Source organism: Eulemur rufifrons, chromosome 5 (genome assembly GCF_041146395.1).
Source record: "Eulemur rufifrons isolate Redbay chromosome 5, OSU_ERuf_1, whole genome shotgun sequence".
NCBI lineage: Eukaryota > Metazoa > Chordata > Mammalia > Primates > Lemuridae > Eulemur > Eulemur rufifrons.
In genome coordinates this window covers 4,382,582-4,406,156 of record NC_090987.1, presented here as the reverse complement: position 1 = coordinate 4,406,156, position 23,575 = coordinate 4,382,582, and the positions used below count along the sequence as shown (strand labels likewise).

General features: G+C 37.8%; 1 protein-coding gene and 1 non-coding gene across 2 annotated transcripts; one reads left to right on the top strand and one right to left on the bottom strand.

Annotated features, from left to right (window-relative positions):
* The first annotated feature begins 2,206 nt into the window (after nt 1–2,206).
* On the top strand, nt 2,207–2,320 carry LOC138383580 (U5 spliceosomal RNA). Its single transcript, XR_011233636.1, has one exon. It is a non-coding gene; the product is annotated as a U5 spliceosomal RNA (small nuclear RNA).
* Nucleotides 2,321–19,395: 17,075 nt separating this feature from the next.
* CBLN2 (cerebellin 2 precursor) lies at nt 19,396–23,315 on the bottom strand. Its single transcript, XM_069467873.1, has 3 exons — nt 22,959–23,315; nt 19,871–19,990; nt 19,396–19,593 (listed from the first exon to the last, which is right to left on the bottom strand). The coding sequence occupies exons 1-3, from the start codon at nt 23,313–23,315 to the stop codon at nt 19,396–19,398; spliced, it is 675 nt and encodes a 224-aa protein (XP_069323974.1).
* Nucleotides 23,316–23,575: the final 260 nt, after the last annotated feature.

Here is a 23,575-nt window from a genome sequence, read left to right as displayed (position 1 = left end):
CACTGAAACATGGAATTTTATATGTGTGAGTACATAAAGATAGTTATAAATTTGAGAATAGACAGGTTTGTTTTCTCCTAATGTATCATTAGTCCTTGTATAATCATATTATGAACTCCTCTGTAAGAAAAAAATAAATTATGTGAAGCATTGCGTATATCATGAGCATTATCAAAAAAAAACCCTACATTGTCCCCTCAATATTCTTGGCAATGATGTTAAAAAATATATAATTTCTGGAGTGGCCTATTTAGTAAAATATATTCCCCTACATTACTAAAATAAACAAGAGTAAAAGAATGTGGCACATATCTTAATGTTGCAGATGGCCTCCAAAAATCTTTTACAGTGTTTAGATTTGCTATGTTTTAAACATTTGGAGAAAATCTGTATGATCACACTGTTGTCTCAATATACCTTTGGAGTCAGTCAGTTTTTAGATGAATCCCTGTTCTATAACATATTGCCTGGCAGATCTTAGGCAAGTTAAAACGTCTGAGCGTCACTTTATTTATAAAATAAAGATAATAATATCAAATTAATTGGATTGCTGATTAGAAAATGTGAGCTTATTATACATAGAGTATAAACTGAGTGAAATATAGCACTTATCTAATAATTGGCAATATTGTGTTACTAGTATTCATTATGATTATTTTAACTGGATTATGTTATTGTTGTGGGGGAAAAACAAAAAAGAAATTTATCAAATTTTAACAAAGCTAAGTATAGGCATTATGGGTGGTTATATTTCTCTTAAGAGCTTTTCTTGTATTTACAAATTTTCTACAAAAAATATGTACAACTTATAATCAGAAAAAAATGTTTTTTGAAATAGGGGATCAATATTTTGTGGTTTATATTCTTGCCTCTATAAAATACACACTCATGAATTTTATATCATAAATGTCTTCCAGTAAAGAATAACTTTCCTTCATTTTAATCTGAGAATTTCACTGTGTAAACAAAACTTTCCTAATTAAAGCCCTCACCTCCGAAAGGAATGCATGGCATGGATGCTCGTTAAATGTCACTCCTTCTACATAAGGAGAGCAAAGGCTTACCTGGTACATACCATGTGCCAGGTAACACATGCCTTCTACCGTTCTCCCACAACCACACAGTGTAGGCATTATTGTCGCCTACTGCACAGAGAGATTATGAAGTTTACCTAAGAGCTATGAATTGGCAAAACTAAAATTCAGACTCAAGAAATATAACTCCAGAGTCTGTGCTTTTAACTGCTGTGGTTCATGGGCTTCCTAAGTAATAGACGCTGTGAATCATTCACAATTGTTATTATTTGAGAACAGCCAGTATCCTTGAGCCTATCCCTCCAGCTTCAAGAGAGTTTATATACCAGGAAAGTAAAGTATCTTCTAAATATGTCCATGGATAACCCACTTTATCTCAATTCCCAAAACAATATTGCAAACTACTCCAAAGAGTGTGTGAGTGTGTGTGAGAAGCAAAATAATGGTAAGAAAGCAATTATTAATAACACTGAAACAACTCTGAAATCAGGAGCACCCAAGGGTGGGTTAACAGTGCATAAAATTTTATCATAAACTTTGAATATGTTTAGTTACAAAATATGTTATTGTCACATCTTTAAAATATTTTTCACAAGTACTCCAAAATATAGTTTGACACTTAGTGTCAAAATATTTGAGTCAACTCAAAATTAGGCATTTATGTGAAGACAAGAAATTTCATTCATCATTTACTTCGTTTTTGGCACAGTGCTCTATCCTCTAAGCAATACAAAGATAAATAAATGTTCTCCCCTATATAAAGGAGTTATACATACGTGGAAGATAGTACCACTTCCTGATAGAAATACATAGAATGGTTATGTATTTTGCAGGCAAGATAATGAGTTCATTCTATGAGAGGTAGGGTCAGAGGAAAAGAGCAGACTTTTATGTGTTGACTGAGGAAAATAGATGTGTTGTGTGGTTCCTTAAGGCATCGTGAAGATGAAGTAAGTTATACATAGGGGCGTGTGTTTGTGTCTCTGTGTGTGTGTGTCTGCATACACAAGCTATAACACCTCATTCCAATGTTGGTTGCTGTATTTCAGGAAGAATAGCCTGGGGATAGAGAAAATGTAGAGTCAGTTACCCAGGGATGAAAATAGGCAAGACAGTAATCAAAGAAGGAAAGTGTGAAAGAGTGGGCACGGAAATAAGGTCATGATTACATGGGGCTCTGGTTTCTCTCCAAAACGAATAAATCTTTCACCTTTTACTAAAGATTTGTATGGAGAACAGTTATGAATTGGTAACCAAATTTTTTGAGGTCTTGCTCAGGCAAGGCTAAGTAAAACAAAAAAAAAAAAAAAAAAGAAAGAAAGAAAGAAGGGAAAAGAAAAATAAAGAAAAATTGATTATATGGGAAGGCAAAAGAAGGTGGAAAGAATGAGCCCAGAAGATCAATAAATACTGGCTGAGAAACTTTACTTCATGAGGAGACAAAAAGGCAGAGGAAATTGGAGATGTAGGAAAAAAACTAGAATAATTAGGGAATTTCAGAGTTTCAAGAATGCTTTCGAGTAGAGCCATGTTAGGTAATGTGAAGTGATTGAGGTGGAAGTGGGTGGAGATGAAGCCATTGAAAAGGAGAAAGTAACGAATCTACTCACCTGGGCTGGTGACCAAGGACATGGTTTTCTTTAGTCGATCCATATAGTATCAACTAGGATGTGTATGATGTATCCATTTATGAAGCCAGTTTTTAAAAAAATTCTTGATTTTATATACTTTGTTTTGGTCACTATACCTTGTACAGCGGATATTGTTTGAATGCTCTTTTGGAAAATAGAAATGAAGCTTAGAGAGGTTAAAATAATTTCCCAATTTTGGAATACGAGCATATGAAGGATCAAGTGCTTAAACTTAAAAATTTGACTTTCAAGTGCTATATTATTTCTATGTATTACTTTATTGTATCTTATTTTAACATAGCATTAAATTCTACATGAGAACATGTTTTCCTCCGAAGCAGGAAAAAATATTAGGGAAAACCATGAGGAAATGTATAAAATGAGAATAATGATTAAACACTTATACATATCACCTATGAATTTGCATAGCCTGAGACTAAAGATGTAGATAATGTTAAAGTTTATTATCCACAGTCTTCTTCAGGAGATAAGAAGGTCATAAAAATTGTTCAGGAATTCAAGTATTCATGCCAGAGCAGCTCTTTGCTCTCCAAGAATGTGATCAATGAACAATTTTCATTACCGAGTAAGTGGTACAGGTTCATAAACAGGTTCATAAAACAAATTCTGCTAGATCTAAGCAAAGAAATAAACAGTAGCATCATAATTGCCAGGGACTTCAACACTCCATTGACAAAACTGGACAGATCATCGAAGAAGAAAATCAACAAAGAAATACTCAAGTGGAACTCTAGAACAAATGGACCTAACAGACATTTATAGAACACTCTACCCCAAAACTGCAGAATATACATTCTTCTCACCAGCCCATAGGACGTTTTCCCAGATTGATCATATTTTAGGCCACAAAACAAGTCTCAGAAAATTCAGAAAAATTGAAATAATTCCACGTATCTTCTCAGACCACAGTGAAATAAAACTAGAAATCAATTCCAAGAGAAACTCTCAAATCCACACAGTTGTAGAAATTAAACAACCTGCTGATGAACAATTCTTAAGTCAATGATGAAATTAAGATGGAAATCAAGGGATTCTTCAAGTTAAAGGGCAAAGAGGACACAAGCTTTTAAAATCTATGGGATACTGCAAAAGCAATGCTAAGGGGAAAATTCATAGCCTTAAACACTTATATCGAAAAGACAGAAAGATCACAAATTAACATGCTAATGTCACATCTCAAGAAGCTAGAAAAGAACACATCAAACCCAAAGCCAGAAGAAGAAAAGAAATAGCAAAGCTCAGAGCACAACTAAACATGATGGAAACAAACAAACAAACAAAAATACAAAGGATCAACAAAACACAAAGTTGGTTCTTTGAGGATATAAGCAAAAATTGTTATACCTCTGGCCAGATTAACCAGAAAGACAAGAGAAAAGACTCAAATAACCTCAATCAGAAATGAAAAAGGAGGCCGAGTGCAGTGGCCCACGAGTTAAACTGTGAAATAAATGAGGCATTCTACTTTTACACAGAGAAGAGGGGTCAGTTCACATTTTTAACAGTTAAAAAACATATTTTTTAAATCATATTAATGATTTTACGCCAGATTTTAAACATTACCCTAACTTTTCCCAAGTGAAATAACTACTCCCTTTTTCTTTTTGTTTATTCATTGCAAATCTGTAATTTTTTAAAGAAAGAAAAAAAGTAACTGTGTAGGGGGTACAAGTTAAATAGAGTGCATTTCTTTGTGCTTTCTATAGTAATAAGAACAAATTTGGGGGTCATGCAATGATAATTTATATAAATGCTATTACACATATATTAAGGTTGCTTCTGTATTCAGGGTTCCATACATTTCTTTATTTGCCCCATAACAATCAAGATGCCAACAATAGGTCATAGAGATCAATAATTTGGAAGATTCATACTTTGGTGTTATATATTTTATTTAATATGTCTCTCATTAATTTCAAACTCTTAGTACCTAAAAGTGTACTTTAGTCCATTTCTTGATATTCTGTCATTAGAGATAATATATGTGGAACAACTGCACAGTGTCTGGTATATCATTAACACATAATAAATTGCAGCATTTGTTGTTAAAGTATTGTTTGTTCACGTCCTGTGCAAATCTGGGTGAAAAAAATAGAGCTGTGTGCAGAAAAAGAAAGATTTCTCTGTGGAAAAACATAGCTCAAGGCCCTAATGACATATCATCTAATTAGGTGAGTCATTAACACCTCATGATACTAAGGTTTACCTACATAAGTGTTAAATGCATTAAAAAAAAATCAGGGCAGTTTTCTTATATATGTAAGATACAGAAAAAAAATTTTTAGAATTACCACATGCTAAAATTATCCTTAGTTACTGAGTAGGGTGCAGAAAATAACCCGAGCGTTCAGGTACCGTGTATCTAAAAGCAGCTCAATGGAAACTTACCTAATGAACATGATGTCATATGTTTGTTCTCTTAACCTCACAATTGCTGCAAAACTGCACCTTTGCATTTAACATTTACCTTTTTCTTTGTTATTCTGTAGACTGTCCTCCTGACTCCTAATCTACCTAACCTAGGATGTTTAAAAATGCAAGGGTTCTTTGGGTTTCCTATTAATTGCCATTATTAGCAGGGAAAATATTTGCAAGGAATTTTTTTTTTACGCCAAACCATCATCCCTGAATATGATTACAACTCCCAAATATGGACTTGATGTAGGAATATTTGAAAATGTCTTTGGAGCTAATTGAAATGCTTAGTATACTCACTCTCTTTATTCATAGAGGTAGCTATTAAACAATTGGCTTAAATGCTTCTAGAAGACATATGAATTGTTCTGAGGGAGCACAACATGATAAGACAAGATCTATTGCTGACCTGGCATGATGCAGGGGCATGTCTGTCATCATAGCCAGAGGTTTCTACAGAATATATCACACATGGACATTGATAACTTCCACCTTACCCACATCATTTTTTATTAAAAAAAAAAAAAAAGGTTGGCGAGGGGGAACTTATTTTCTTTTCTTTTTTTTTATTTTTTAGCTATACTTTTTTTTTATTTTTACAACATTATATTTTAGAACTGTATAGTACTCAGTTATGTAGGTACATTCTAAATTATTTAACCAATTTCTATTATTGGACATTTAGTTGTTTCTAATATTTGATTATTACAAATAACACATTGGTAAATATCCTTTACATATATCTTTCTACGCATTCTTTTTTTTTGTCAAAATATTAAGGCAATACAAATGTTTTTGTTACATGGATACCTTTTATAATGTTTAGGTTGGGGCTTTGGGTGTGGCCATCACCCAAATAGTGCTCCTTATACCTGGGAGTTAAGTTTTTACCCTCCACCACTCTTGATTTCCAATAACCTTTACATCTTTCTGTGTTCATGTGTGCCCACTGATTAGCTCCTGATTATTACAGAGTATGTGTGGTGTGTGTTTTTCCATTCCTGAGAGGCATCCCATTGACATCATTAGAGTGACACTCCGGGTTTGAATCCTCATCACTTCTCCCTGGACTACTGAAATAGCATCCCAGTAGTTTTCTGTGATAGCTGCTAGTTCTTGCATGGAAGGTTATTTCATCCTCCTTCTTAGAAATAGAAGAGGTCCCAAAAGATAGCTTAGTAAAACAGTAGCACTTAAGCAGATCTAAGAGAAAAGGTACTGAGGGATAAGGTGTCCACGAACAAGAGAAATTTGGGAATTTGAGGAGCGGACAAGCAGATAAGCAGCGCTCCTTCACGATTTGAGAAGTCTGTCAACGTACAGCAAAATCCCAGGACCTCAGGGAAAGGACATTTGTCTTAGGAAAAGCAACTGGCAGGAGCAAAATGGGGGCTAACTAGACGTAGAGAAATTAGAAAAAAACACTAAAAATCAGGCTCACAATTAGGTAAAAGGTCAGGAACAGAGCTATTAAAATTAGGCATATGGAGGAAAACCAGTTCTCCAGAACACTGTGTTCCAGGCTGGTACAGAAGCACAACAAGCCAGACCAGCCACAGTCAGGACTCAGGCCCCCCTTCAGGCCTCTGTGCTGGTGTCGCATAGCGTGGTATGCAGCTCATGGAGAGTCAGCATGCGGATGAAAGCCTTCTGCTTTGCAGAACTGAGAATGCACGTCTGAGAAGTCAGTGGAACTTGAAAGTATAGTCGGGCTGTTTGGGGAAGGACAGAAGTGATTTGCTGGGATAGCTTCATGACTCAGGTGTTCACAGACAGACTCGTCATCTGGAATGTGGTATTTAGTCATTGTGTTTATCACAAAAGTTGATTCAGCAAGCAGAGTGGTACAGTCTGTCTGCCACGTTACTGGAGCTTTACGTCGCCGTCATCCAGAGAGCCAGCGTAATGTAGTAGTTGGAAGCACGGACTAGGGTCACGCTGGCTAGGTCTGAAGCCCAGCTCCTCTGCTTGCTATCTGTCTGACCCTGGGAGAGTTACTTAAATCATCTGTGCTTGTTACTTTAAATTGTCAAAATCCAAGATAGTGCTATTAATACCTGTATTATAGGGTTGATATGAATAAATGTACGTAAACCACTTAGAACATTGTACATGGTAATTGCTAAATAACTGTTACCTTCAGCTGGCCAGCTGTGTGACTTATCTGAATTTGGGTAACATATAATATAGTTATTAAGATTTTCTTAAGTAGTTTGAGAAGATGAACATGTTTCATAAGTATTTTGAGAAGATACATTTCTTCTTTGAATGGTGGTTTTCTTCATTAGACTTTTTTATCCCTATATTTTCATATCTGTGTGATTTTATATATATAGTTTAAATAGATATAAATTCTGTTTGTATATATTTATCTAAACACATATATATTTATTTAGAAATATACTTGTTAAAGAAAATATTTTTCTGACACTGATTAAAATGGTGAGAAAGGCTACTGAAGTAGGTGTCAAGGCTACCACGCTCAGGGAGAAAGATTGGGTTCAACTCCGAATACAACAAAGACAGCCAGGGATTTATGGCTGTAGAGCAGAGTTAAGGGATCATTGAATGGATAATTACTAAGTGGGACTTCAAGGGCAGGGGATTTCTGCTAAAGCAATTTAAGTGGATTCTTGCTAAAGGTGCGCCAAAGTGATCCGATATCAAGGGTTGGCAATGGGGAATTTGATCACATATGAAAGGTGATCAGATATCAAGGGAGGGGGAATTCTCTCCAAACCGGTTCGAGGGATTCTTCCTACAATGAGCTACAGGACCATAGACAAGGCCCAAGAATGAGGCCTCTTTGAAAAGAGGGCTCAGAGGAGCCTGTCTAAAGTTTGGTCAAAAAGAGTGTCTTTGTCAGTCCCTGCACTTATTCAAAGAAGAGGCATTCTCCTTTCCTCTGAACGATCTAAGTTCATTTCTTGTTTGGTTGCCTTTTTTCATTAAAAATAAGCTGAACCATCTGGTGAGACTCGTTAGTAAAGGAGTCAGTTGAGAATATTTCTAGATGTTGGGCTGGAAGCTTCCTGATTCGCCCACAGGCAGCAGCCCCAGGCACAAAAATGGGTCATCCTCCACTCTCCGCCAGCAGGCCCTGGATGTATCCTGAGGAGGGTGTTTTCAGGGGCAGCTCAGCTACTGGACACTCTGGAGTCCCAACAAAGAGCTGGGAGGTCAGCTTTTAGTGATCAGTAACACCAAGCTAGGAGAGTGGGAGGGAAATTGTGACTTAGAGAATCGTAGCCAAATATTGAGAAAATAGAAGAATTGAGAATTTGGTAAGGACTGACAAAATGAACAAGATGCAGAATCCACTCTAATTTTGAGGTTGATAACAAAACCTCAAAGACAATGAACAGGACCAGAACCTGATAACCCACAATGATGTACTAGAGTTTTCTGTGGAAACATAAAATTTCACCATCCTTTTTGATCTAAGATAACCAAAGTAAGGTTATTCTTATTTAAAAAGTAAGTAAGTTGGGCCTCATTAGATTTGGCCTGATTATTTACACAAGTGCAACAGGAATAGTAATTGACCACATGTTGGCCTTTTTAAGTTTGCCTTGCTGAAACTAAAAAGCAAAAATAAGGAAGCTCAGATTAAATTTTTAAAAGCCTCTCAAAGCTAGGAAACCAAGTCAAGAACTCACCAGCAGATTTCATCAGCAGTACCTATAAATTTGGGTGAATTCTTCCCTTCTCGAGCTCCCAGAAATATCCTAAGATTCCATATCCTGTGAGAAGGAATCTTCCTTACTTACCTCTAAAGCCAGGAACCCTGCAAGACAGGAAGGACCGGGCTGATGTGTGTCTGAGAGGGCTTTGTGAGCTTTGACTCCATAAAGTCAATATTAGTTACTTAAAATTGTCTGATTATATCTGATTGTATGGACATCATACTCAAATATGACATTCCAGTCAAAGCCTTTGTTATATAACCAATTTTTCCAATTATGTCCTGTTACAAGGATGACAGATTCTTACTGATGTATATAAATAATTATATTGCCATGAAAAGGAGAACATTCAGTAAGAGTTTCCAAATTCTGGAGAGATTAAGCAGAAAGAAAAAGATAAATGTTTTCTTTCCATTTAGAAAAGTATAATCCACTAAATTTCTATGAGTTATAGATAGTTTAAGAGAAAATGGAAAGGAGTTCCTTATATCCAGAAAACAGAACATTAAGGAGCCAGAAATCTTCCAAACAAAAACCACAAAAAAAAAACCATAATCATTCTTCATTGGTTCACTCAATTCCATGTAGTTAATTGCTGTTCAGCTTGATATTGAGTTAGTAGTTTCATGAATCCATCAGCTTCTCTCCTAGAGTTCTGGAAATGCTCATTCAGCCCAGTGGGATGATCTCAAAGCTATTTAAGGGATGCCATCAAATTTAAGGGATGCTCTGTATGCCTGAGTTCCTATGGCAGTTTTTTCCAGTAGTCTCTGAGACAGCTTCTTTTTGTTGAAGATGAAGCACTCTTCAACTAAATCGCTACTCAAAGAAAACAACAATAACAACAACAAACCACAAAACGAAAAACAAAAAATAAAGAAAACAAACAAACAAACACAACTCCCATCCAGGAAGATTCTTGCTCAAAAGAGCCTAGGACTCTAACCCATCCTTGAGAGTACACTGCACACTCAGAATCTGAAAATCACAATCTTCCTAGGAGGCTTCGTGGACAGCCGTCTGGAGCACTGGATTGGAGCGGGAGTTGGACTCGTCTCTCCTTAAATGTTAAATTTACTTAACAGCATTCTTGCTGCAAATGGGTTAGGCAGGCTTGAGGACAAGGCCTTGTCGAAAAGAGGAATCAGAGGAGTTCATCTAAAGTCTGGTCAAGGACAGAGTTTTTGTCATTTTCAAACCATCATATATTTAAAGCATCTGTCTGTCTACCCATGTGTATGTTTAAACCTCCAAATTATCATCATCATCTTAATATGTCCTGATATATTTTTTCAGACATGTGTTTCTAATAAGCAAGAGTTATTTCAATTCCTAAAAATATATTCTTGGAACTAAAGCCAGTGTAAAGAAGATACAATGTACCTTTTGGAAATATTCCAGAGGGGAAATGCCGTATCCTCCAGAGGACGTGAATACCGAATACAACAGCCCCGACTCTGTACCCTGTTACCTTTAGCGGCTGACACCTGCCAAGATGTATTACATACTGTTGTGTTACAGAGACCCTCAGCTTGTTTTCTAACTAAAGGAAAAGCCACCAGGTTTGGCAATGTAAACTTCTTTGATGCCAAAATACCATTAATAAACCACAGCTACATATTCTTTAATTAAAAATGTAATAAAGTCATACTGATTATCTCCCAGCTTAATAAGCTTAACTTGATTATCAAAAAACATTTAGAGATATAGAGATGTTTTCTTTTGCCTTTCTATCACCTAAACTAAAAAAAAAAATATGTTTTCCTCTGATATAAAAATACAATAAGAGCATTTAATACAGGCAAATTCTACTGACCGCTCTAAAATCTCCCTTTAACTTTATGTAATTAGTTAATCTCTTGAGGAATTCCCTGACTCCTGGTTCTAAAAGATATTTCTCCAGCCAGAGGTTAAGCTTAATGCTTCATGAACAGCTTTAAAGAAGCAAGTTGTTCAATTCAAGGATAGCTAATTTGCTTCTTGAACTTGATTCCTTAGGCTTTACTCTAGAATTCTAAATAGAGAATGACCTGTAACCTTTATAAAATATACAATATTGTTGGAAAAATGAGCTCTTTGTATTTAAATGTTTAAGCATTTTGAGCTCATCTTTGCAAAGAGTTCTGGCAAGAGAAATAGAGGAAAAAAATGTTTCCATTATCAATTTCTGCATGGAGACAATGACTAAACATGAGAGCCCAAACTTTGGTGTTTCTGATATAAGGAGTTTAATAAATCTATAGCAGCTAGTTGTAATATTTCTTCTATAATTACAGTAAAGCAGATTTTATCTATCAGTATGTAAATCTAAATTGTCCGTTTTTAAACAATATATTTTATTGAAATAACTGTGATGCGAACATGGGAATAAAAATATAAACACTTCTTATGTGACAAAATTGTTTTTTCATACTGTATCTCTCATACTGAGAAGCAAAATAAAACAATAGTTTAAAGAATATGTTCTGAAGTTAGAAAGTCCAAGATTAGAATCCTACCTTTGTAATTTATTTGCTGAGACTTTGTTCATCTCATTTAATTGCTTTAAGACTTACAGTCATCATCTGCCAAATGGGAGTAATGACAATACCTACGTTGTAGAGTTGTAATTATTAAATGGAAAGATAATTGTACGGCACTCAGTACAGTGCCTGGCTGTATGAAGTCTTCATTGTCAATATCAACAGCACATCATTCTGCAATGTGCTTCTTGCATCTGCAACTTTTTCTCATAAATATGAAGAGAGGAATCCATGATAATTTGTACTTTAACCTTCACACGAGAGCTTTAACTAACAGACCCTTGAAGCACCATGGGGGAAAAAACTTGGAAGGCCAGTTTGTCTTTTTGCAACATTCAATTTTCTTGGCATTTATTTTTCAAAGATATTTGAGATATGAACAATAAAGATGAGAAGTAACTTCTTGACCTCAAAACAAGAAATGTTTCTGAAGTTTTCAAATTGTACAATTATGTCAATTTGCATTAAGAAAAAATGAAGCCACATTTTTCGTCTTTCTATAACTTGATGTAAGGGAATTCCCGGAGGCCTCTCTCTGGAGCTTTTTTGCATACTAATTATTCAGTGGTTTAAATCACAGCACCAGCACCATCTATTGGGGAGTTTTTTTCCTGAAACAAATGTTTCTACAATTGTGAAAAAAATATATATAACAATTAATTTAGGTTCATTTCAATTCTTTAAGATAAAAAGAAAAGTTCATTTTAGTAAATAATTTCTTCTAATAAACATACTCAGGAATTGGTAGAAAATCATAAGTAAAATCTCCGTGATGTTCATTGTTTGGTGCAGTACATTTTGAGATATTAAAGAAAATAAGTATCAAAAAGTAATAGGCCTTAGGGGAGAATAAGTCTTCCCTAATTATCACAGTCTGAAGCACGCATGCCTTTTGCCTGCTAATGACTGGGGAGATGTGGCAATTTCCTTTAAAAATCCAGCCCCTTGTCATTCTTTTGTGCCAAGATAATTCAGATGCAAAGGATGAAGAGCAGATTAGGCCATGATCCACTGATCATAACTTTCTATTGGATTTATAGCACCAGATGGCCTAATTATTCTCAACAGTTCTCAATCTCTGTCTGTCGGGGAGACCAGATGTAATTTCTACCTTCTGGTGAAATAAACTCGTAAGATTGAATACAAGAAATAAAATGTGAAACATAGACCAAATAATTGAGATAAAAAGTTATCAGAAGTGAGTCTACATCTCTGAGCAAAGGCACCTGGGGCCATCATCCCCTCATCTGCCTGAGGCAAGTTTCCTTGGTGGTGCAGTGCCCGCTACACAGAAGGCATTTTGATAGTGGGGACATTTTGATTGTAGGTATTTGTTTTTATTCAAATATTCACACACATATAAACACGCACGCGAGTGTGTGATTATACAAATAAAACACAGAATTGCTGTTTTCTTTCAGTGCCATTTGGTCTCACATTTATCTTTTGTTTCTCCTTAAGTTAGATCTTTTTTTCCATAAGTTAATATCATGTTGAAAAAAAAGTCAACGTGCTAAAAATGGCCCCTTATTCAGTTCTGTTTAAGATACAATTCAAATCATGCCTCATTTGTATTTTGCTACATGCCTATCTTCTAAGGATTTGACTAATTCCAGCATGCCTTCTGTCTTCCCAAGTAATTCACTACATAGAAGACAAGAAGAAATAGTAAAACCATAAAAAGGGCAATAACATTAAACTTCATGTGTTAAATCAATGAAAGTTCCCGAAACCTGTCCCTATCCACTTTAATACGTTCCAGGTTAATCCATAAGCCCTACTGTGCAACCAACATAGGGGGACCTTTTAATTGGGAGATCAATTGATGTTCAGTGTTCAATGTCAATGCCAAAATAACATTCTCCTCTTCATATGAAAAAAATAGAAATTACATTATTCACTTCAGTAAACATGCATTCAAATTTCTAAGGTTCCTTTGACATCCACCCCAGCCCACCCCCTCACCATCAGTGTAACTGAATATCCTCCAGGCTAGTTTTGAACACTATTTTTAAGAAGAACTATAAGCTCTTGGTGCACACTGAGTGTATCTTTATTTTTCTAATCATCATTTTCAATCACACTCTATGGCCTAAGGGCTGCTATACACCAATGGAGAAAGAAAAGGAAATATTTGCACCCTATTCCCAAAAGAATAGATCATTGTTTAAAAGTAATATAATTGCTCTTTGCACTGACAGTTGACAACTGCAGAATAAAAACCACGTTATGGCATCCTGACATGGTGCTTGGGAATATGAAAAGAAGACAGAATCTCATTTCCATGTCCTAAATCTGTTTTTCAGTGATAGACTACTCTCTGGAAGTATACCACTAATAATCCAATAGATACAGGATTATACCAAAGAAAAAACAAACAAACAAAAAAAAACAGCAATTCAAAGACAAATATTTCATAGAATAATATACTTTTAAGGCTGGCAGAAATCTTTAAGATCCATATAAAAATACTGCAAATGAGAGAATTTAGTAATAAGGGAAATTTGACAAATTTTACCCAATTAACTATTTTTAGATATTCTTTTATTTTGATATTATTCTCTTCTTATCAATTCTGTAATAACTATGTACCCAGAATCACAGTAAATGCTCATTTTTAGTATAAAGTCAAGGAAATGCCCTATATCCTAGGGGACTTTGAAGACATAAGAGATTAATATAAGTATTTTTAAATGAATAAAATAAGATCAGACAGCCTTAAGCAAAATACTTAGGAGTTCCACATTTCAAAGTATTGCCAATATTCTCTATCTCAATGTTGTTTTGCAACCCGATTATGAATTCAAAAGAAGAAATTGGCATTCCTGAAGAATGTGTGGGAACAATAATAAAAGTTCAGGCACTGCTAGTTGGGATGCAAGACTGGTGGTGGCTCATTAATAAGTAGCTTCCATTTTGTTAGGGTAGCCCTTGTGCGAGGCAGCACTCTCATCCTGGGGAGTCCTGCTGGAGGCATTAAAAAGAGGGAATGAAGATTTCTTTTCCAAATTAAGTTGTCAAGGAGCTCATTTACACTACACAGTGAGTGTGTGTGGGCAAGCTGATGAAGATGATGATTTATGATGCTATTGGCACTTAAGTAATTCTGGTGATGGAAATCCACAGCAAAACCCACTTAGGAAGACAAAACAGTGCTTCTATTATCCGTAGGAGGTAAAATCACGTGGCTTTTGCCCTTACAAATTTCAAGTTACCCTACTGGGTCTGGGAATGCAAGGAAAGCTCATTTACTGAAGATTCATGCTTTGGTATAACGTTATTATACAGACTCATATACGTGCCTTTTTTTTTTTTTTTTTTTTTTGCAGTTTATATTCATTGGATCTTTTAAAGGATTTTTGATGTGACTTTTTGTTTTTGGAGGGTTGGGGTATGAGAACTGGATCTGTCCAATCAGATGATAGATAGCTATGTAACATAGCGAAGTTTAAAATATCTTTTTTTTTTTAAAAATGAATTGTAGCCTTCCATCTGCAAAGGCAGTAAATATGCTTTTTGGTGAATTCTATCTGCAAAAATATGTTCTAAAATACGAGGTAAATACAGAAACACACGACTAATGATTCTTGTCATCACTAGCTAATTTCTTCATATTGTATCATAGAAAAAAGATACAGAGAACGAAAAAAGTAAAACCATAAAACTAAAATGGAAATTATATTTTAACTTCAGTATATTTGGTGTGCTTGCTCTGTAAATGCCAAGAAACGTAATCTCAAGAGTCTCATGAGAATTAATAGGCTTTGATCTTAAATTTTAAAATATGTTCGTAATATCCCATGTTAGTAGCAAAGTGCTAGCTTTAGAAACAGAATAAAAATGACAAATAAATTTCCACACAAGCAAGGCAAGAGTGCAAAACTCAGTTCTACAGTTAATCTCTTTCTACATTTTTTATAAGTGTTTCTACAGAGCACACAGTAAACCCTTAGAATGATTCAATGAAACCTGAATCTATTTACACTGTCTTAAATATAATGTAGAAGAGCCTTTTATTCATTTGCATCTGTGCATTAGATTGTTATATACTTTTTATGCTGTCAAAATGTAAACAAACGTTAACTATTTTATTCACAGCCAAGTTATCTTCTTGCGACATTTTTCCTTATAAAAGATTGCAAAATTATGGTCACAAAAATTTGACAGAACATACTTAGCTCTTCTTACTATATCTAAAGCATGCTGGAGCAACTGACGCCTTTGTTTTGCTTGTATAAAGTGATTCATCAAATTTTCCTCTCACATATTCCTAGATTCCAGGAGAATGTGGACAATCTGTGTGTTTTATTTTGTATTACTATGCTAACAAAATCAGGTGTATATGTTCATGTATTCACAGGCAAACAATGTGTATGTAGTAGTTACTAAGTGTGCGACTATTGTAATTGTTTGACAGCAAGAAAATATTACGAATAAAATCAGAGATTCAATAAAGGTTTTTGTTTTGCTTTGCATATTTTTTCTAATTCTTCCAATGATTAATATAACTAGAGTTAGCTTAAAATTATTTTCAAATAAATAAATCTATGAAATCTATAGGATTCCATGAGGCTAATATTTAATAGGCTTTCATCTTAACTGAGTAGCCGTAGGAAGCACACACTTTAAAGATGCAGATAACTTCACTTATACATGAACACATAAATAAAAATATTAGGATGCAAAAAAGCCTCAGAAATTACAGGTGGTAAACATTGTTTCTTAGGATCTAGAGTCAAATAATCAAGGCTGTGCTTCAGATTAGAATATATTTTAACTTAAAAAATGGTATTGTTTTAAAAGCATCTACAATTTAGTAGGACTAATATTTATCAGGCAGAACAACTTACCATTACAATGCCATAACATTAGTACCTCATTTTTTGTATTAAGATGTTACAGTTCTTTATTTTTTTATAAAATATTAGTATTACAAACTGGAAGAGAAAGGTGAATTTGAACCACATAGGATAGCCAAATAACATAATTGAGAATTGAGTTAATATGAAAATGTATAAATTTTGATATTATCAGCCCTAAAACTCCAATTAAAGAAAACTTCAATATAGTGTTACAGTTTTGATAGCCCATTAAGAAATATGAAAATTTACTTTCATATAAAATTGTTCTTCTGCCAGATATTCATTTTAAATGTTTTTCATAAATTGCATGTTCAAAAATCTGCTTTTCCAGAAACGTCCTCCCTGCCATATGACACCCCATGTTGTACCAGAAGTGCTTCCCAGTCCTCAGAGCACGTCTGCGGGGTCCTCCCAGCTGCCCCGCGTGCGGGGCCCACCAAGCAGGGTTACTGCCTCCACTCCACAGATGAGAAAACCGAGTCCCAGAGAGAGGCCACTGAGATCAGCCTTCAGTATTACAGGTGTTTCACTTTTTTTCTAATTAAAAAAATATATATTTTGAATTTTGATCAGACCTATATCTTTTTGTAGACCACACACAGGAGCTTCATATGCCTCCAAGATCCTTCGCCAAGCAGAACCTTGGCAGAGGCTGCAGGGGATGATAAACAACTTCAGACTTACTCTCAGCGGGGCTTCTTCCTAATGCAGTTTCTGGCATCCATCTCAAGAAACAAAGAAAGGAAGAAGAATAGGAGTAGAAAAGTCCGCATGAAGCTTTTTTCTAATATAAAATAAACTCCTGCAATATACTCCGTTTTAGAATGGTCAATTTAATAACTTATTTTATTATACAGTATAACCCATTAACAACCTGTATATAATAAAGGTGTAAATACAAACACATATGTGTATTATATATTAAGTAATAAAAATAACAAGTACTCATATATCTTTCAATCTCTGAAATACTATATTGTCCTCGAATGAGGTTTCCTGCTTGTTTGAAATTGAATATAAGATTAAGGAAATAAAAAGAGGACTATAATAACTTAGGGCAGTAAAACACAGAAAAGGTAATCCGGCATCCTTCTGTTTATGTTCTCAGCCTTAGTAAACAACGTTGAGAAGTATGTTTCCTAATCACAGAGCCAAGTTACCCCTAATGATTTTAGGTTGATTTTTTTTTTTTCCCTCACAAACTGCAACAGCATTTTAATTCAAATTAAACTCTGCATCTTCCATGTAAGGACAGTAAAACTGAGATCTTAATCAAACTATACAGTTTTTCATTTAGAAAACCCCCACCACATTTCGTATTTGAAAATGGAGTCTGCTGCCTCTCCATCCTCACACACAGTTCTGGAAACAACTCATGTTATCTTAAAACGTTGGCTTCATTTCTGTTGGTGCTCACTGATGGAAATATTGACTTGGAACTTGTACCACATAAAGATGGTATCTGATAAAAGCAAATTACTTATCCAGAAAATCTTCTTAATGCTGTCTTTTTTACATTTTTCTCCCCAAATCTTCCTGTTTGAATATTAAGTATGTATAAATTGAAATGTATCTAAGTGTACGATAGCCACCCAGACTTTAGCTAGGTCTGCATATATGGGGGTGTGTGTTTGTGTGTGCACTTTCCAAAGAGGCACAGTCCGGATTTATCGAACCCAAGTCCTAGATAGTTGGCCTTTGCTTCCTCACGTTTTGAGAGTTAGGAGACAGTGTGGAGGGATAAGAGCAAGCCAGACATCAAACCCATTTATTCTGAATCTTAAAGTATGACTCTTTATCATCAATATTTTGGTTACATTGTTACACAAAGAACAAGTTAACATCCGGTTTGAGGTCTCATATTTGATTGCTTTGGGATTAGTGACATTTCCTTGGCACCCATCAACTTTCAGCTGTGTCTTAATAATATTGTTGTACAAGGTGCCAAAAAGACAAGGATTTGTAAAACTGCTCCTAGGATGCCTTCGCCAATACCTTTAACCACTATGACTTCCAGGTGGCTTCCAGCCAGGCGCAAGCAGGAGAGTGTCAACACATCCCTTTCCTTGGCAGATCAAAAAAGGATCCTGAGGAAGAGGAGCTGGTTCTATTTTCTCTGAAGCACCTGATCACTGTGCGCTCGCTCAGAGGTGGATCCAAATAAATTAAAAGTCAGGGCACATTCGGCAAAGAAACAGTGTGTTTGGGGGGGTAGTCATTACAGCTTCCACTCCCAACTTAAAAGATTCAGGACCACCCAGTAACAACAAGTTCTTAAAAGATTCCAGGGTAAATTAAAAAAAAAAAAAAAATTCCACGTTGCTAGTTCTAAAGGTGCATCTCAGAATCTCTCTGAAAGAATAAGCAGAATTCTCCTCTGTTATTTTTACTTTGATAAACAGGTACTTTTTGTTTGGTTTGGTCTCATCCAAAACAAAATATACAGGTATTTTTTTGTTTTGTTTTGTTTGGTCTTATCCATGAATTCAACATACATTTTCTCTCCCCAACCCCAGCTAGAAAAATAAAAGTGGGGTTGAAGAGGGAGAGCTGAGTGTAGAAAGAAAAGTAAAGCTTTTCGAGGCAAAAAACACAAACAATACAAAACAAAAGTTGCAGTCCAGTCGTGCAAAATTTGCTTCTCTAGATAAAGCACTTCTCGACAGGTTCACAATGTCCCCATCCCCCTCCCAAGTCCTCCCATCCACCCGGTGGGGGAAAAACACAGAATGAAAGTGAAGCCATTCTTTTTCTTAAGGCTATACAGACACAGACAGAACACATGTCAAGGACTGTCCAGCAAGTGGTTCTTTGCTGGGCTCTTGCTTTGAGCCCTGGCTGCAACCTGCGATCCATCCTGGGGTCAGCGCACTCCTCGCATTGGGACAACAATACAACGTACAAACAAAAAAAGGTAAGTCAATGGTCCCAACAATAGAATCCGATCGATATTGACTTTACAATCACAGGTACAAATTGCTCAAATCGATAATTTCATTTCTCCTTAAGACCTTGTCGTCTAAAACTAATTAGAGGCCAGGTTCCCGAGGAATTGTCAATATTCAAAAAAAATACTGGAGATTTAGAAGGAAATCATTCTTCTACTGCAACAGTCTGACGGAGGCTGGAAACCAGTTGTCCTATTAGGGCAGGTTCAGGGTGTTTTGAAGGGTGGATTCCTGGGTCCAGATTGCAATTTTCCCACCATCCAGGGGGCTTTGCATTTATAGAGGAAAAACCAAGAAGCCCGAGAATGTGGAGTATTTCCAGCCCCCCATGAGGTTGCCCCTCTCCAGTTTGAGATGCACTTTGTCTTCCCTTTCCATGAGCAGCAGGACACCATTACTAGCAGCTTCTCTGGTAACATCCTGGTCTCCTGCAAAGGCTGAGATCACTGGGTAGCCATTCTGCATTAAACTGACCTAAAATGCAGAAAGTAAAGCTCAGCAGATCATAAAGGACCCCACTCTTACACACTGCTCTCTTCGTTCCCAACATCCCCACTCCTTCCTCCACCCTTCACTCAGAGCCCACACCAGGGTTCCTGGCAGTGAGGACACAGGCCTGGCTCAGAGTCACACACCCCTGGAGAGCCCAGGTCCCTGCTCCTCTCGGCCCCACCAACCACACGAAATGGCCTTTAGCAATGGGGAACTCTGAAACCAAACTTGGAAGGGTCCAGTTTTCAAAGCAACCCACCTGGATGGTTTGTCTGTTATACACTTTGACCACGTGGAAGCTGAAGCTATAAATTCCTTTTCTCGGTGCTACAAATATACTGGAGGCAAGATCAAAATGGTTGCCGATATTTACTAACACCTGGAAAAGAAAAGGGAATACAGCACAAACATAGCAAGGCCCTCCTCAGCACAGAGTTTAATCATACCCAGATAACCGCCGACGCCAGTTCATTTATTAGCTGCAGAGCAGCCGGGAACACAAACTCAGCATTCTCAGGCTTCCCCAAGAAGGAGGTAGTGCTGAAGTTAAAATACCTTACAGCAGGAATTGATTTCAAAGGTATTCTAACGAATTGCAATTAATAAAGATTTTTAAAGTATATTTTACTTATGCATTCAAAAAGTGAATGTGAATTTCAGATGCTGGAGGCAGGGGCAGGGTGGAGAGAAAGGAAGGGAAGGTGGTAAGCTCAGTACACACATTGTAAATTGAGTCTGTGGAGGTCTGTGGGATTATGGGGATTCAACTACGATGCATTGTTTAACAGAAACAGAGTTTCATGCTGAAGGGGCAGAGCAAGGCCTATGGACAAGGAAATGAGTTCATTTCTGTAAGATCAAGCTTGGGACCTAACTTCATGTGCTCCAGGAGAAAATGGACCCTGTGAGGGTTTGGTTTCCAGTATTTCCCAGTGCCTGGCACACTCCTTGGCAGCACACAGTAGGTGCTCAATAACGGGTGTTGAATGAAAGACTTTTGACAAACATTTGCTGCCCATGTTTCTTCTCACTTTCCTCTAAGCAATGTGGCTGCCTTATCTGAGCTGGTGTCGAACAAAGAAACTTAAATAAATAAAGAGAGAATCAGCAACGTGGACACCCCTAGCTCAAACTAATGGAATTCTACAATGTGCAAGAATAATGACCAAATTAGCCACCTGACATGAGATCACATGACCCTGCAGATGGTTTTCCGCCGATCAAGGGGGAATTGGTGTTACAATGTCATAAGCAGAACTTCACCAGTGGCGGGTCTCCCATATGACCCAATTTCCTTTCAGATGTTCAAGACAAAATCTGGCCACTTTGTCTGGATCCTGTCCCTGTCCTCCTCCTCGCCCACAAATGCACAACAAACAGTGTTCTCGGCTTTTCAGGCAAAGAGCCAGCAGCAACATCAAAACCCTCGATTAAAGATCTTGTCATCTAATCAGAAAATAAACTCCAGCCAGAATACCTTTCGCTGTTATGTCCTACGTGCTCATTACAGACTAGCGTGCACTTCCCAAAGCAGTGTGAACTGCTGCCAGTGACAGCCGCTGAAATGGCTTGTGAAACATGCCTGCTCCAGCGTCTCCAGCCCAGCTGTGAGCACCACTTCAGCCCCACTCACGGGCAGGACTGAGAAAGACACTCTGGGCTCCATTGTCAAAGACGAGCCCCTCAGCATGCCTGTTCTCCTCTCACAAGGCTGCTGCTCACAGTCCTCCTTACAAAGCTGTAGAAAAGAATAAAGGATTCTCCATTTAAGCCCTTACAGCTGCTTTTTCCCCTCATCTCAACTCCTTCACCACAATTTTAAATTCTGGAAACCAGTAAATTCAGGGCCCTGCAGCAGATGAAAGAACACCCCCCGACCAGGCCCCGGAAATCAGGCCTCAGTACCTCCCTAGCTGGGGAACCAGGGAAACGCTATTTAACCCACCTTGTATAAAATTAGAATCCCACTACTACTTACCCTGCCCTACATCACAGAGTTTTCTTGGCACCCAAATGAAATGGTGGAAGTGAAAATGCTGTGAAAACTACTTGTAAGACATTGGTGAGTGAATAATAATCATATCATAACGATAACACATAAAGCAAAACTTACTAATGGAGTATACAGTTCCTAAATGCCTATTTCATTGTCTCCTTTCTTTTGACATAAAATAAATATTTATATGTCATATAAATGAAAACAAAGAGACACTCCCCAAATAAAACTCCCTCAAATGAATGAACCTTAATAAGGATTTAAAAAATAAATATACTGGCCTAAAAAGAGGCAAGCGTGTGTGTAGGTTTATCATTACTTAGGTTTAAGCCTTGTGAACAGAGGAGAAAGTCAATTACCCGTGTACAGTAAGCCCAGATATGACCGAGGAGTACTCGGTACTCCATTTTGTGGGAAACACTGGCAAAAGGATTAGCTGATTAGCTAAAGTTTGGAAACCACTATAATGTTTTCAACTTGTTTCTGAAAAATAATAAAAACCACGGACGGATGACTCAAAAAGAAGGTCACAACCTTTAACCCTGAGAACCAATAACTCAGAAGGGATTGCAAAGGCCTGATCATATTTCTGACTCTTTTGCTCTGAACCATGTGGCAGAAGTTAAGCGGCTTAAGGCCACTTAAATCATTGCTCTTTATTTTTCTTAATTTATATAACCACACAGTAGATATTTATATATTGTACATATTGCATTTGCACATCGTATATATTTCATTTACTATATACTGTATTTATAGAAACACATTCTTTATTTTGCCTGTATTTATATAACCAACCCTGCTATTTCACCCACACTCTTCCCCAGTTATTTTTCTTGAAGATAAACATCCCCTCCCCCAGGGCATTCCTCAAAATGAGCAATAGGTGTGTCTTTTCTAAATGTTGGCTGAGCCCTTTGGAGGACACCTTTCTTGAGTGTGCGTTTTAACTGCACCCAATCCTTAAGGTGCCCACCTGGGTAACTGAAGACCATCAACCACCAGTTTTCCCCACCCCACAGTGAAAAGTAACACGTGCAACGCTTCCTTTCGGGAAATATACTTCAAATCTTTTAGTTTCATGGGACTCTTAGAAAACTTAGCTTTAAGGGACGCTCAGTCATACAAACGCTAAGGGAGCTGATCTTTAACAGTAAAACGAAAAGACTACAATGTGAAAAAGGAGGAGTGCGTACTACAAAAAAAGAAAAAGAAGAGAAGGCAGAGCAGGCACGGCAGAGAGGAGGAGCGAGCCCGGAACTCCGTCCAGGAAGCCAGGGACCCCAGCCCGCGCGCCCGGCCCGCCCTCTCCTCCCGCGGCTGCGGGCTGGGCGGCCAGGCCGCCGCTGACCTGGTCGAAATAGATGGTCATGGTGCGATTGCTCATCTCGGACGGCTCGTGGTTGGTGCTCCGCGTGGCGGAGAAGGCCACCTTGGCACTGCCGGAGCGCACGGAGATGCCCAGGGAGGAGGTGACGGCGCCGTCCGCCGACGGGCTGGAGTCGCACACCACCAGGCACTTGCCCTCCAGCACGATGGGCTCCGTGTCATTCTGCGCTCGCACCGGGCAGCAGGCGGGCAGCAGCAGCAGCAGCAGGGCCAGCGCCGCCCCCAGGCAGGACCCGCAGCCGGCCGGCTCGCGCAGCGCCCCCCGGCGCCCGGGCATGGTCAGCGGTAGCCCGCGGGGGCCCCGGCCGGGCGCCGGCATCCGGGCTGGCGGGGGGCGGCGCGCGGGGGCGGAGGCGGCCGGGGGCGGGAGGAGCACCCGAGGGTGCGCAGGAACGCGGGGGCCTGGAGTAGCCTCTTCTGGCTTTCGTCCCCTGCTCTGATGGCCAAGGCCAGGGTCGTTCTCAGAAGAAAGGTGCCAGTGGACCTGTCAGGGCAAAGAACCCAAACCCTTACACAGGGAACGGAAGCTGTCGGGGAGAAGGGGAACGGGGCGCAGGTGCCTGCAGCTCGGGCGCTCCC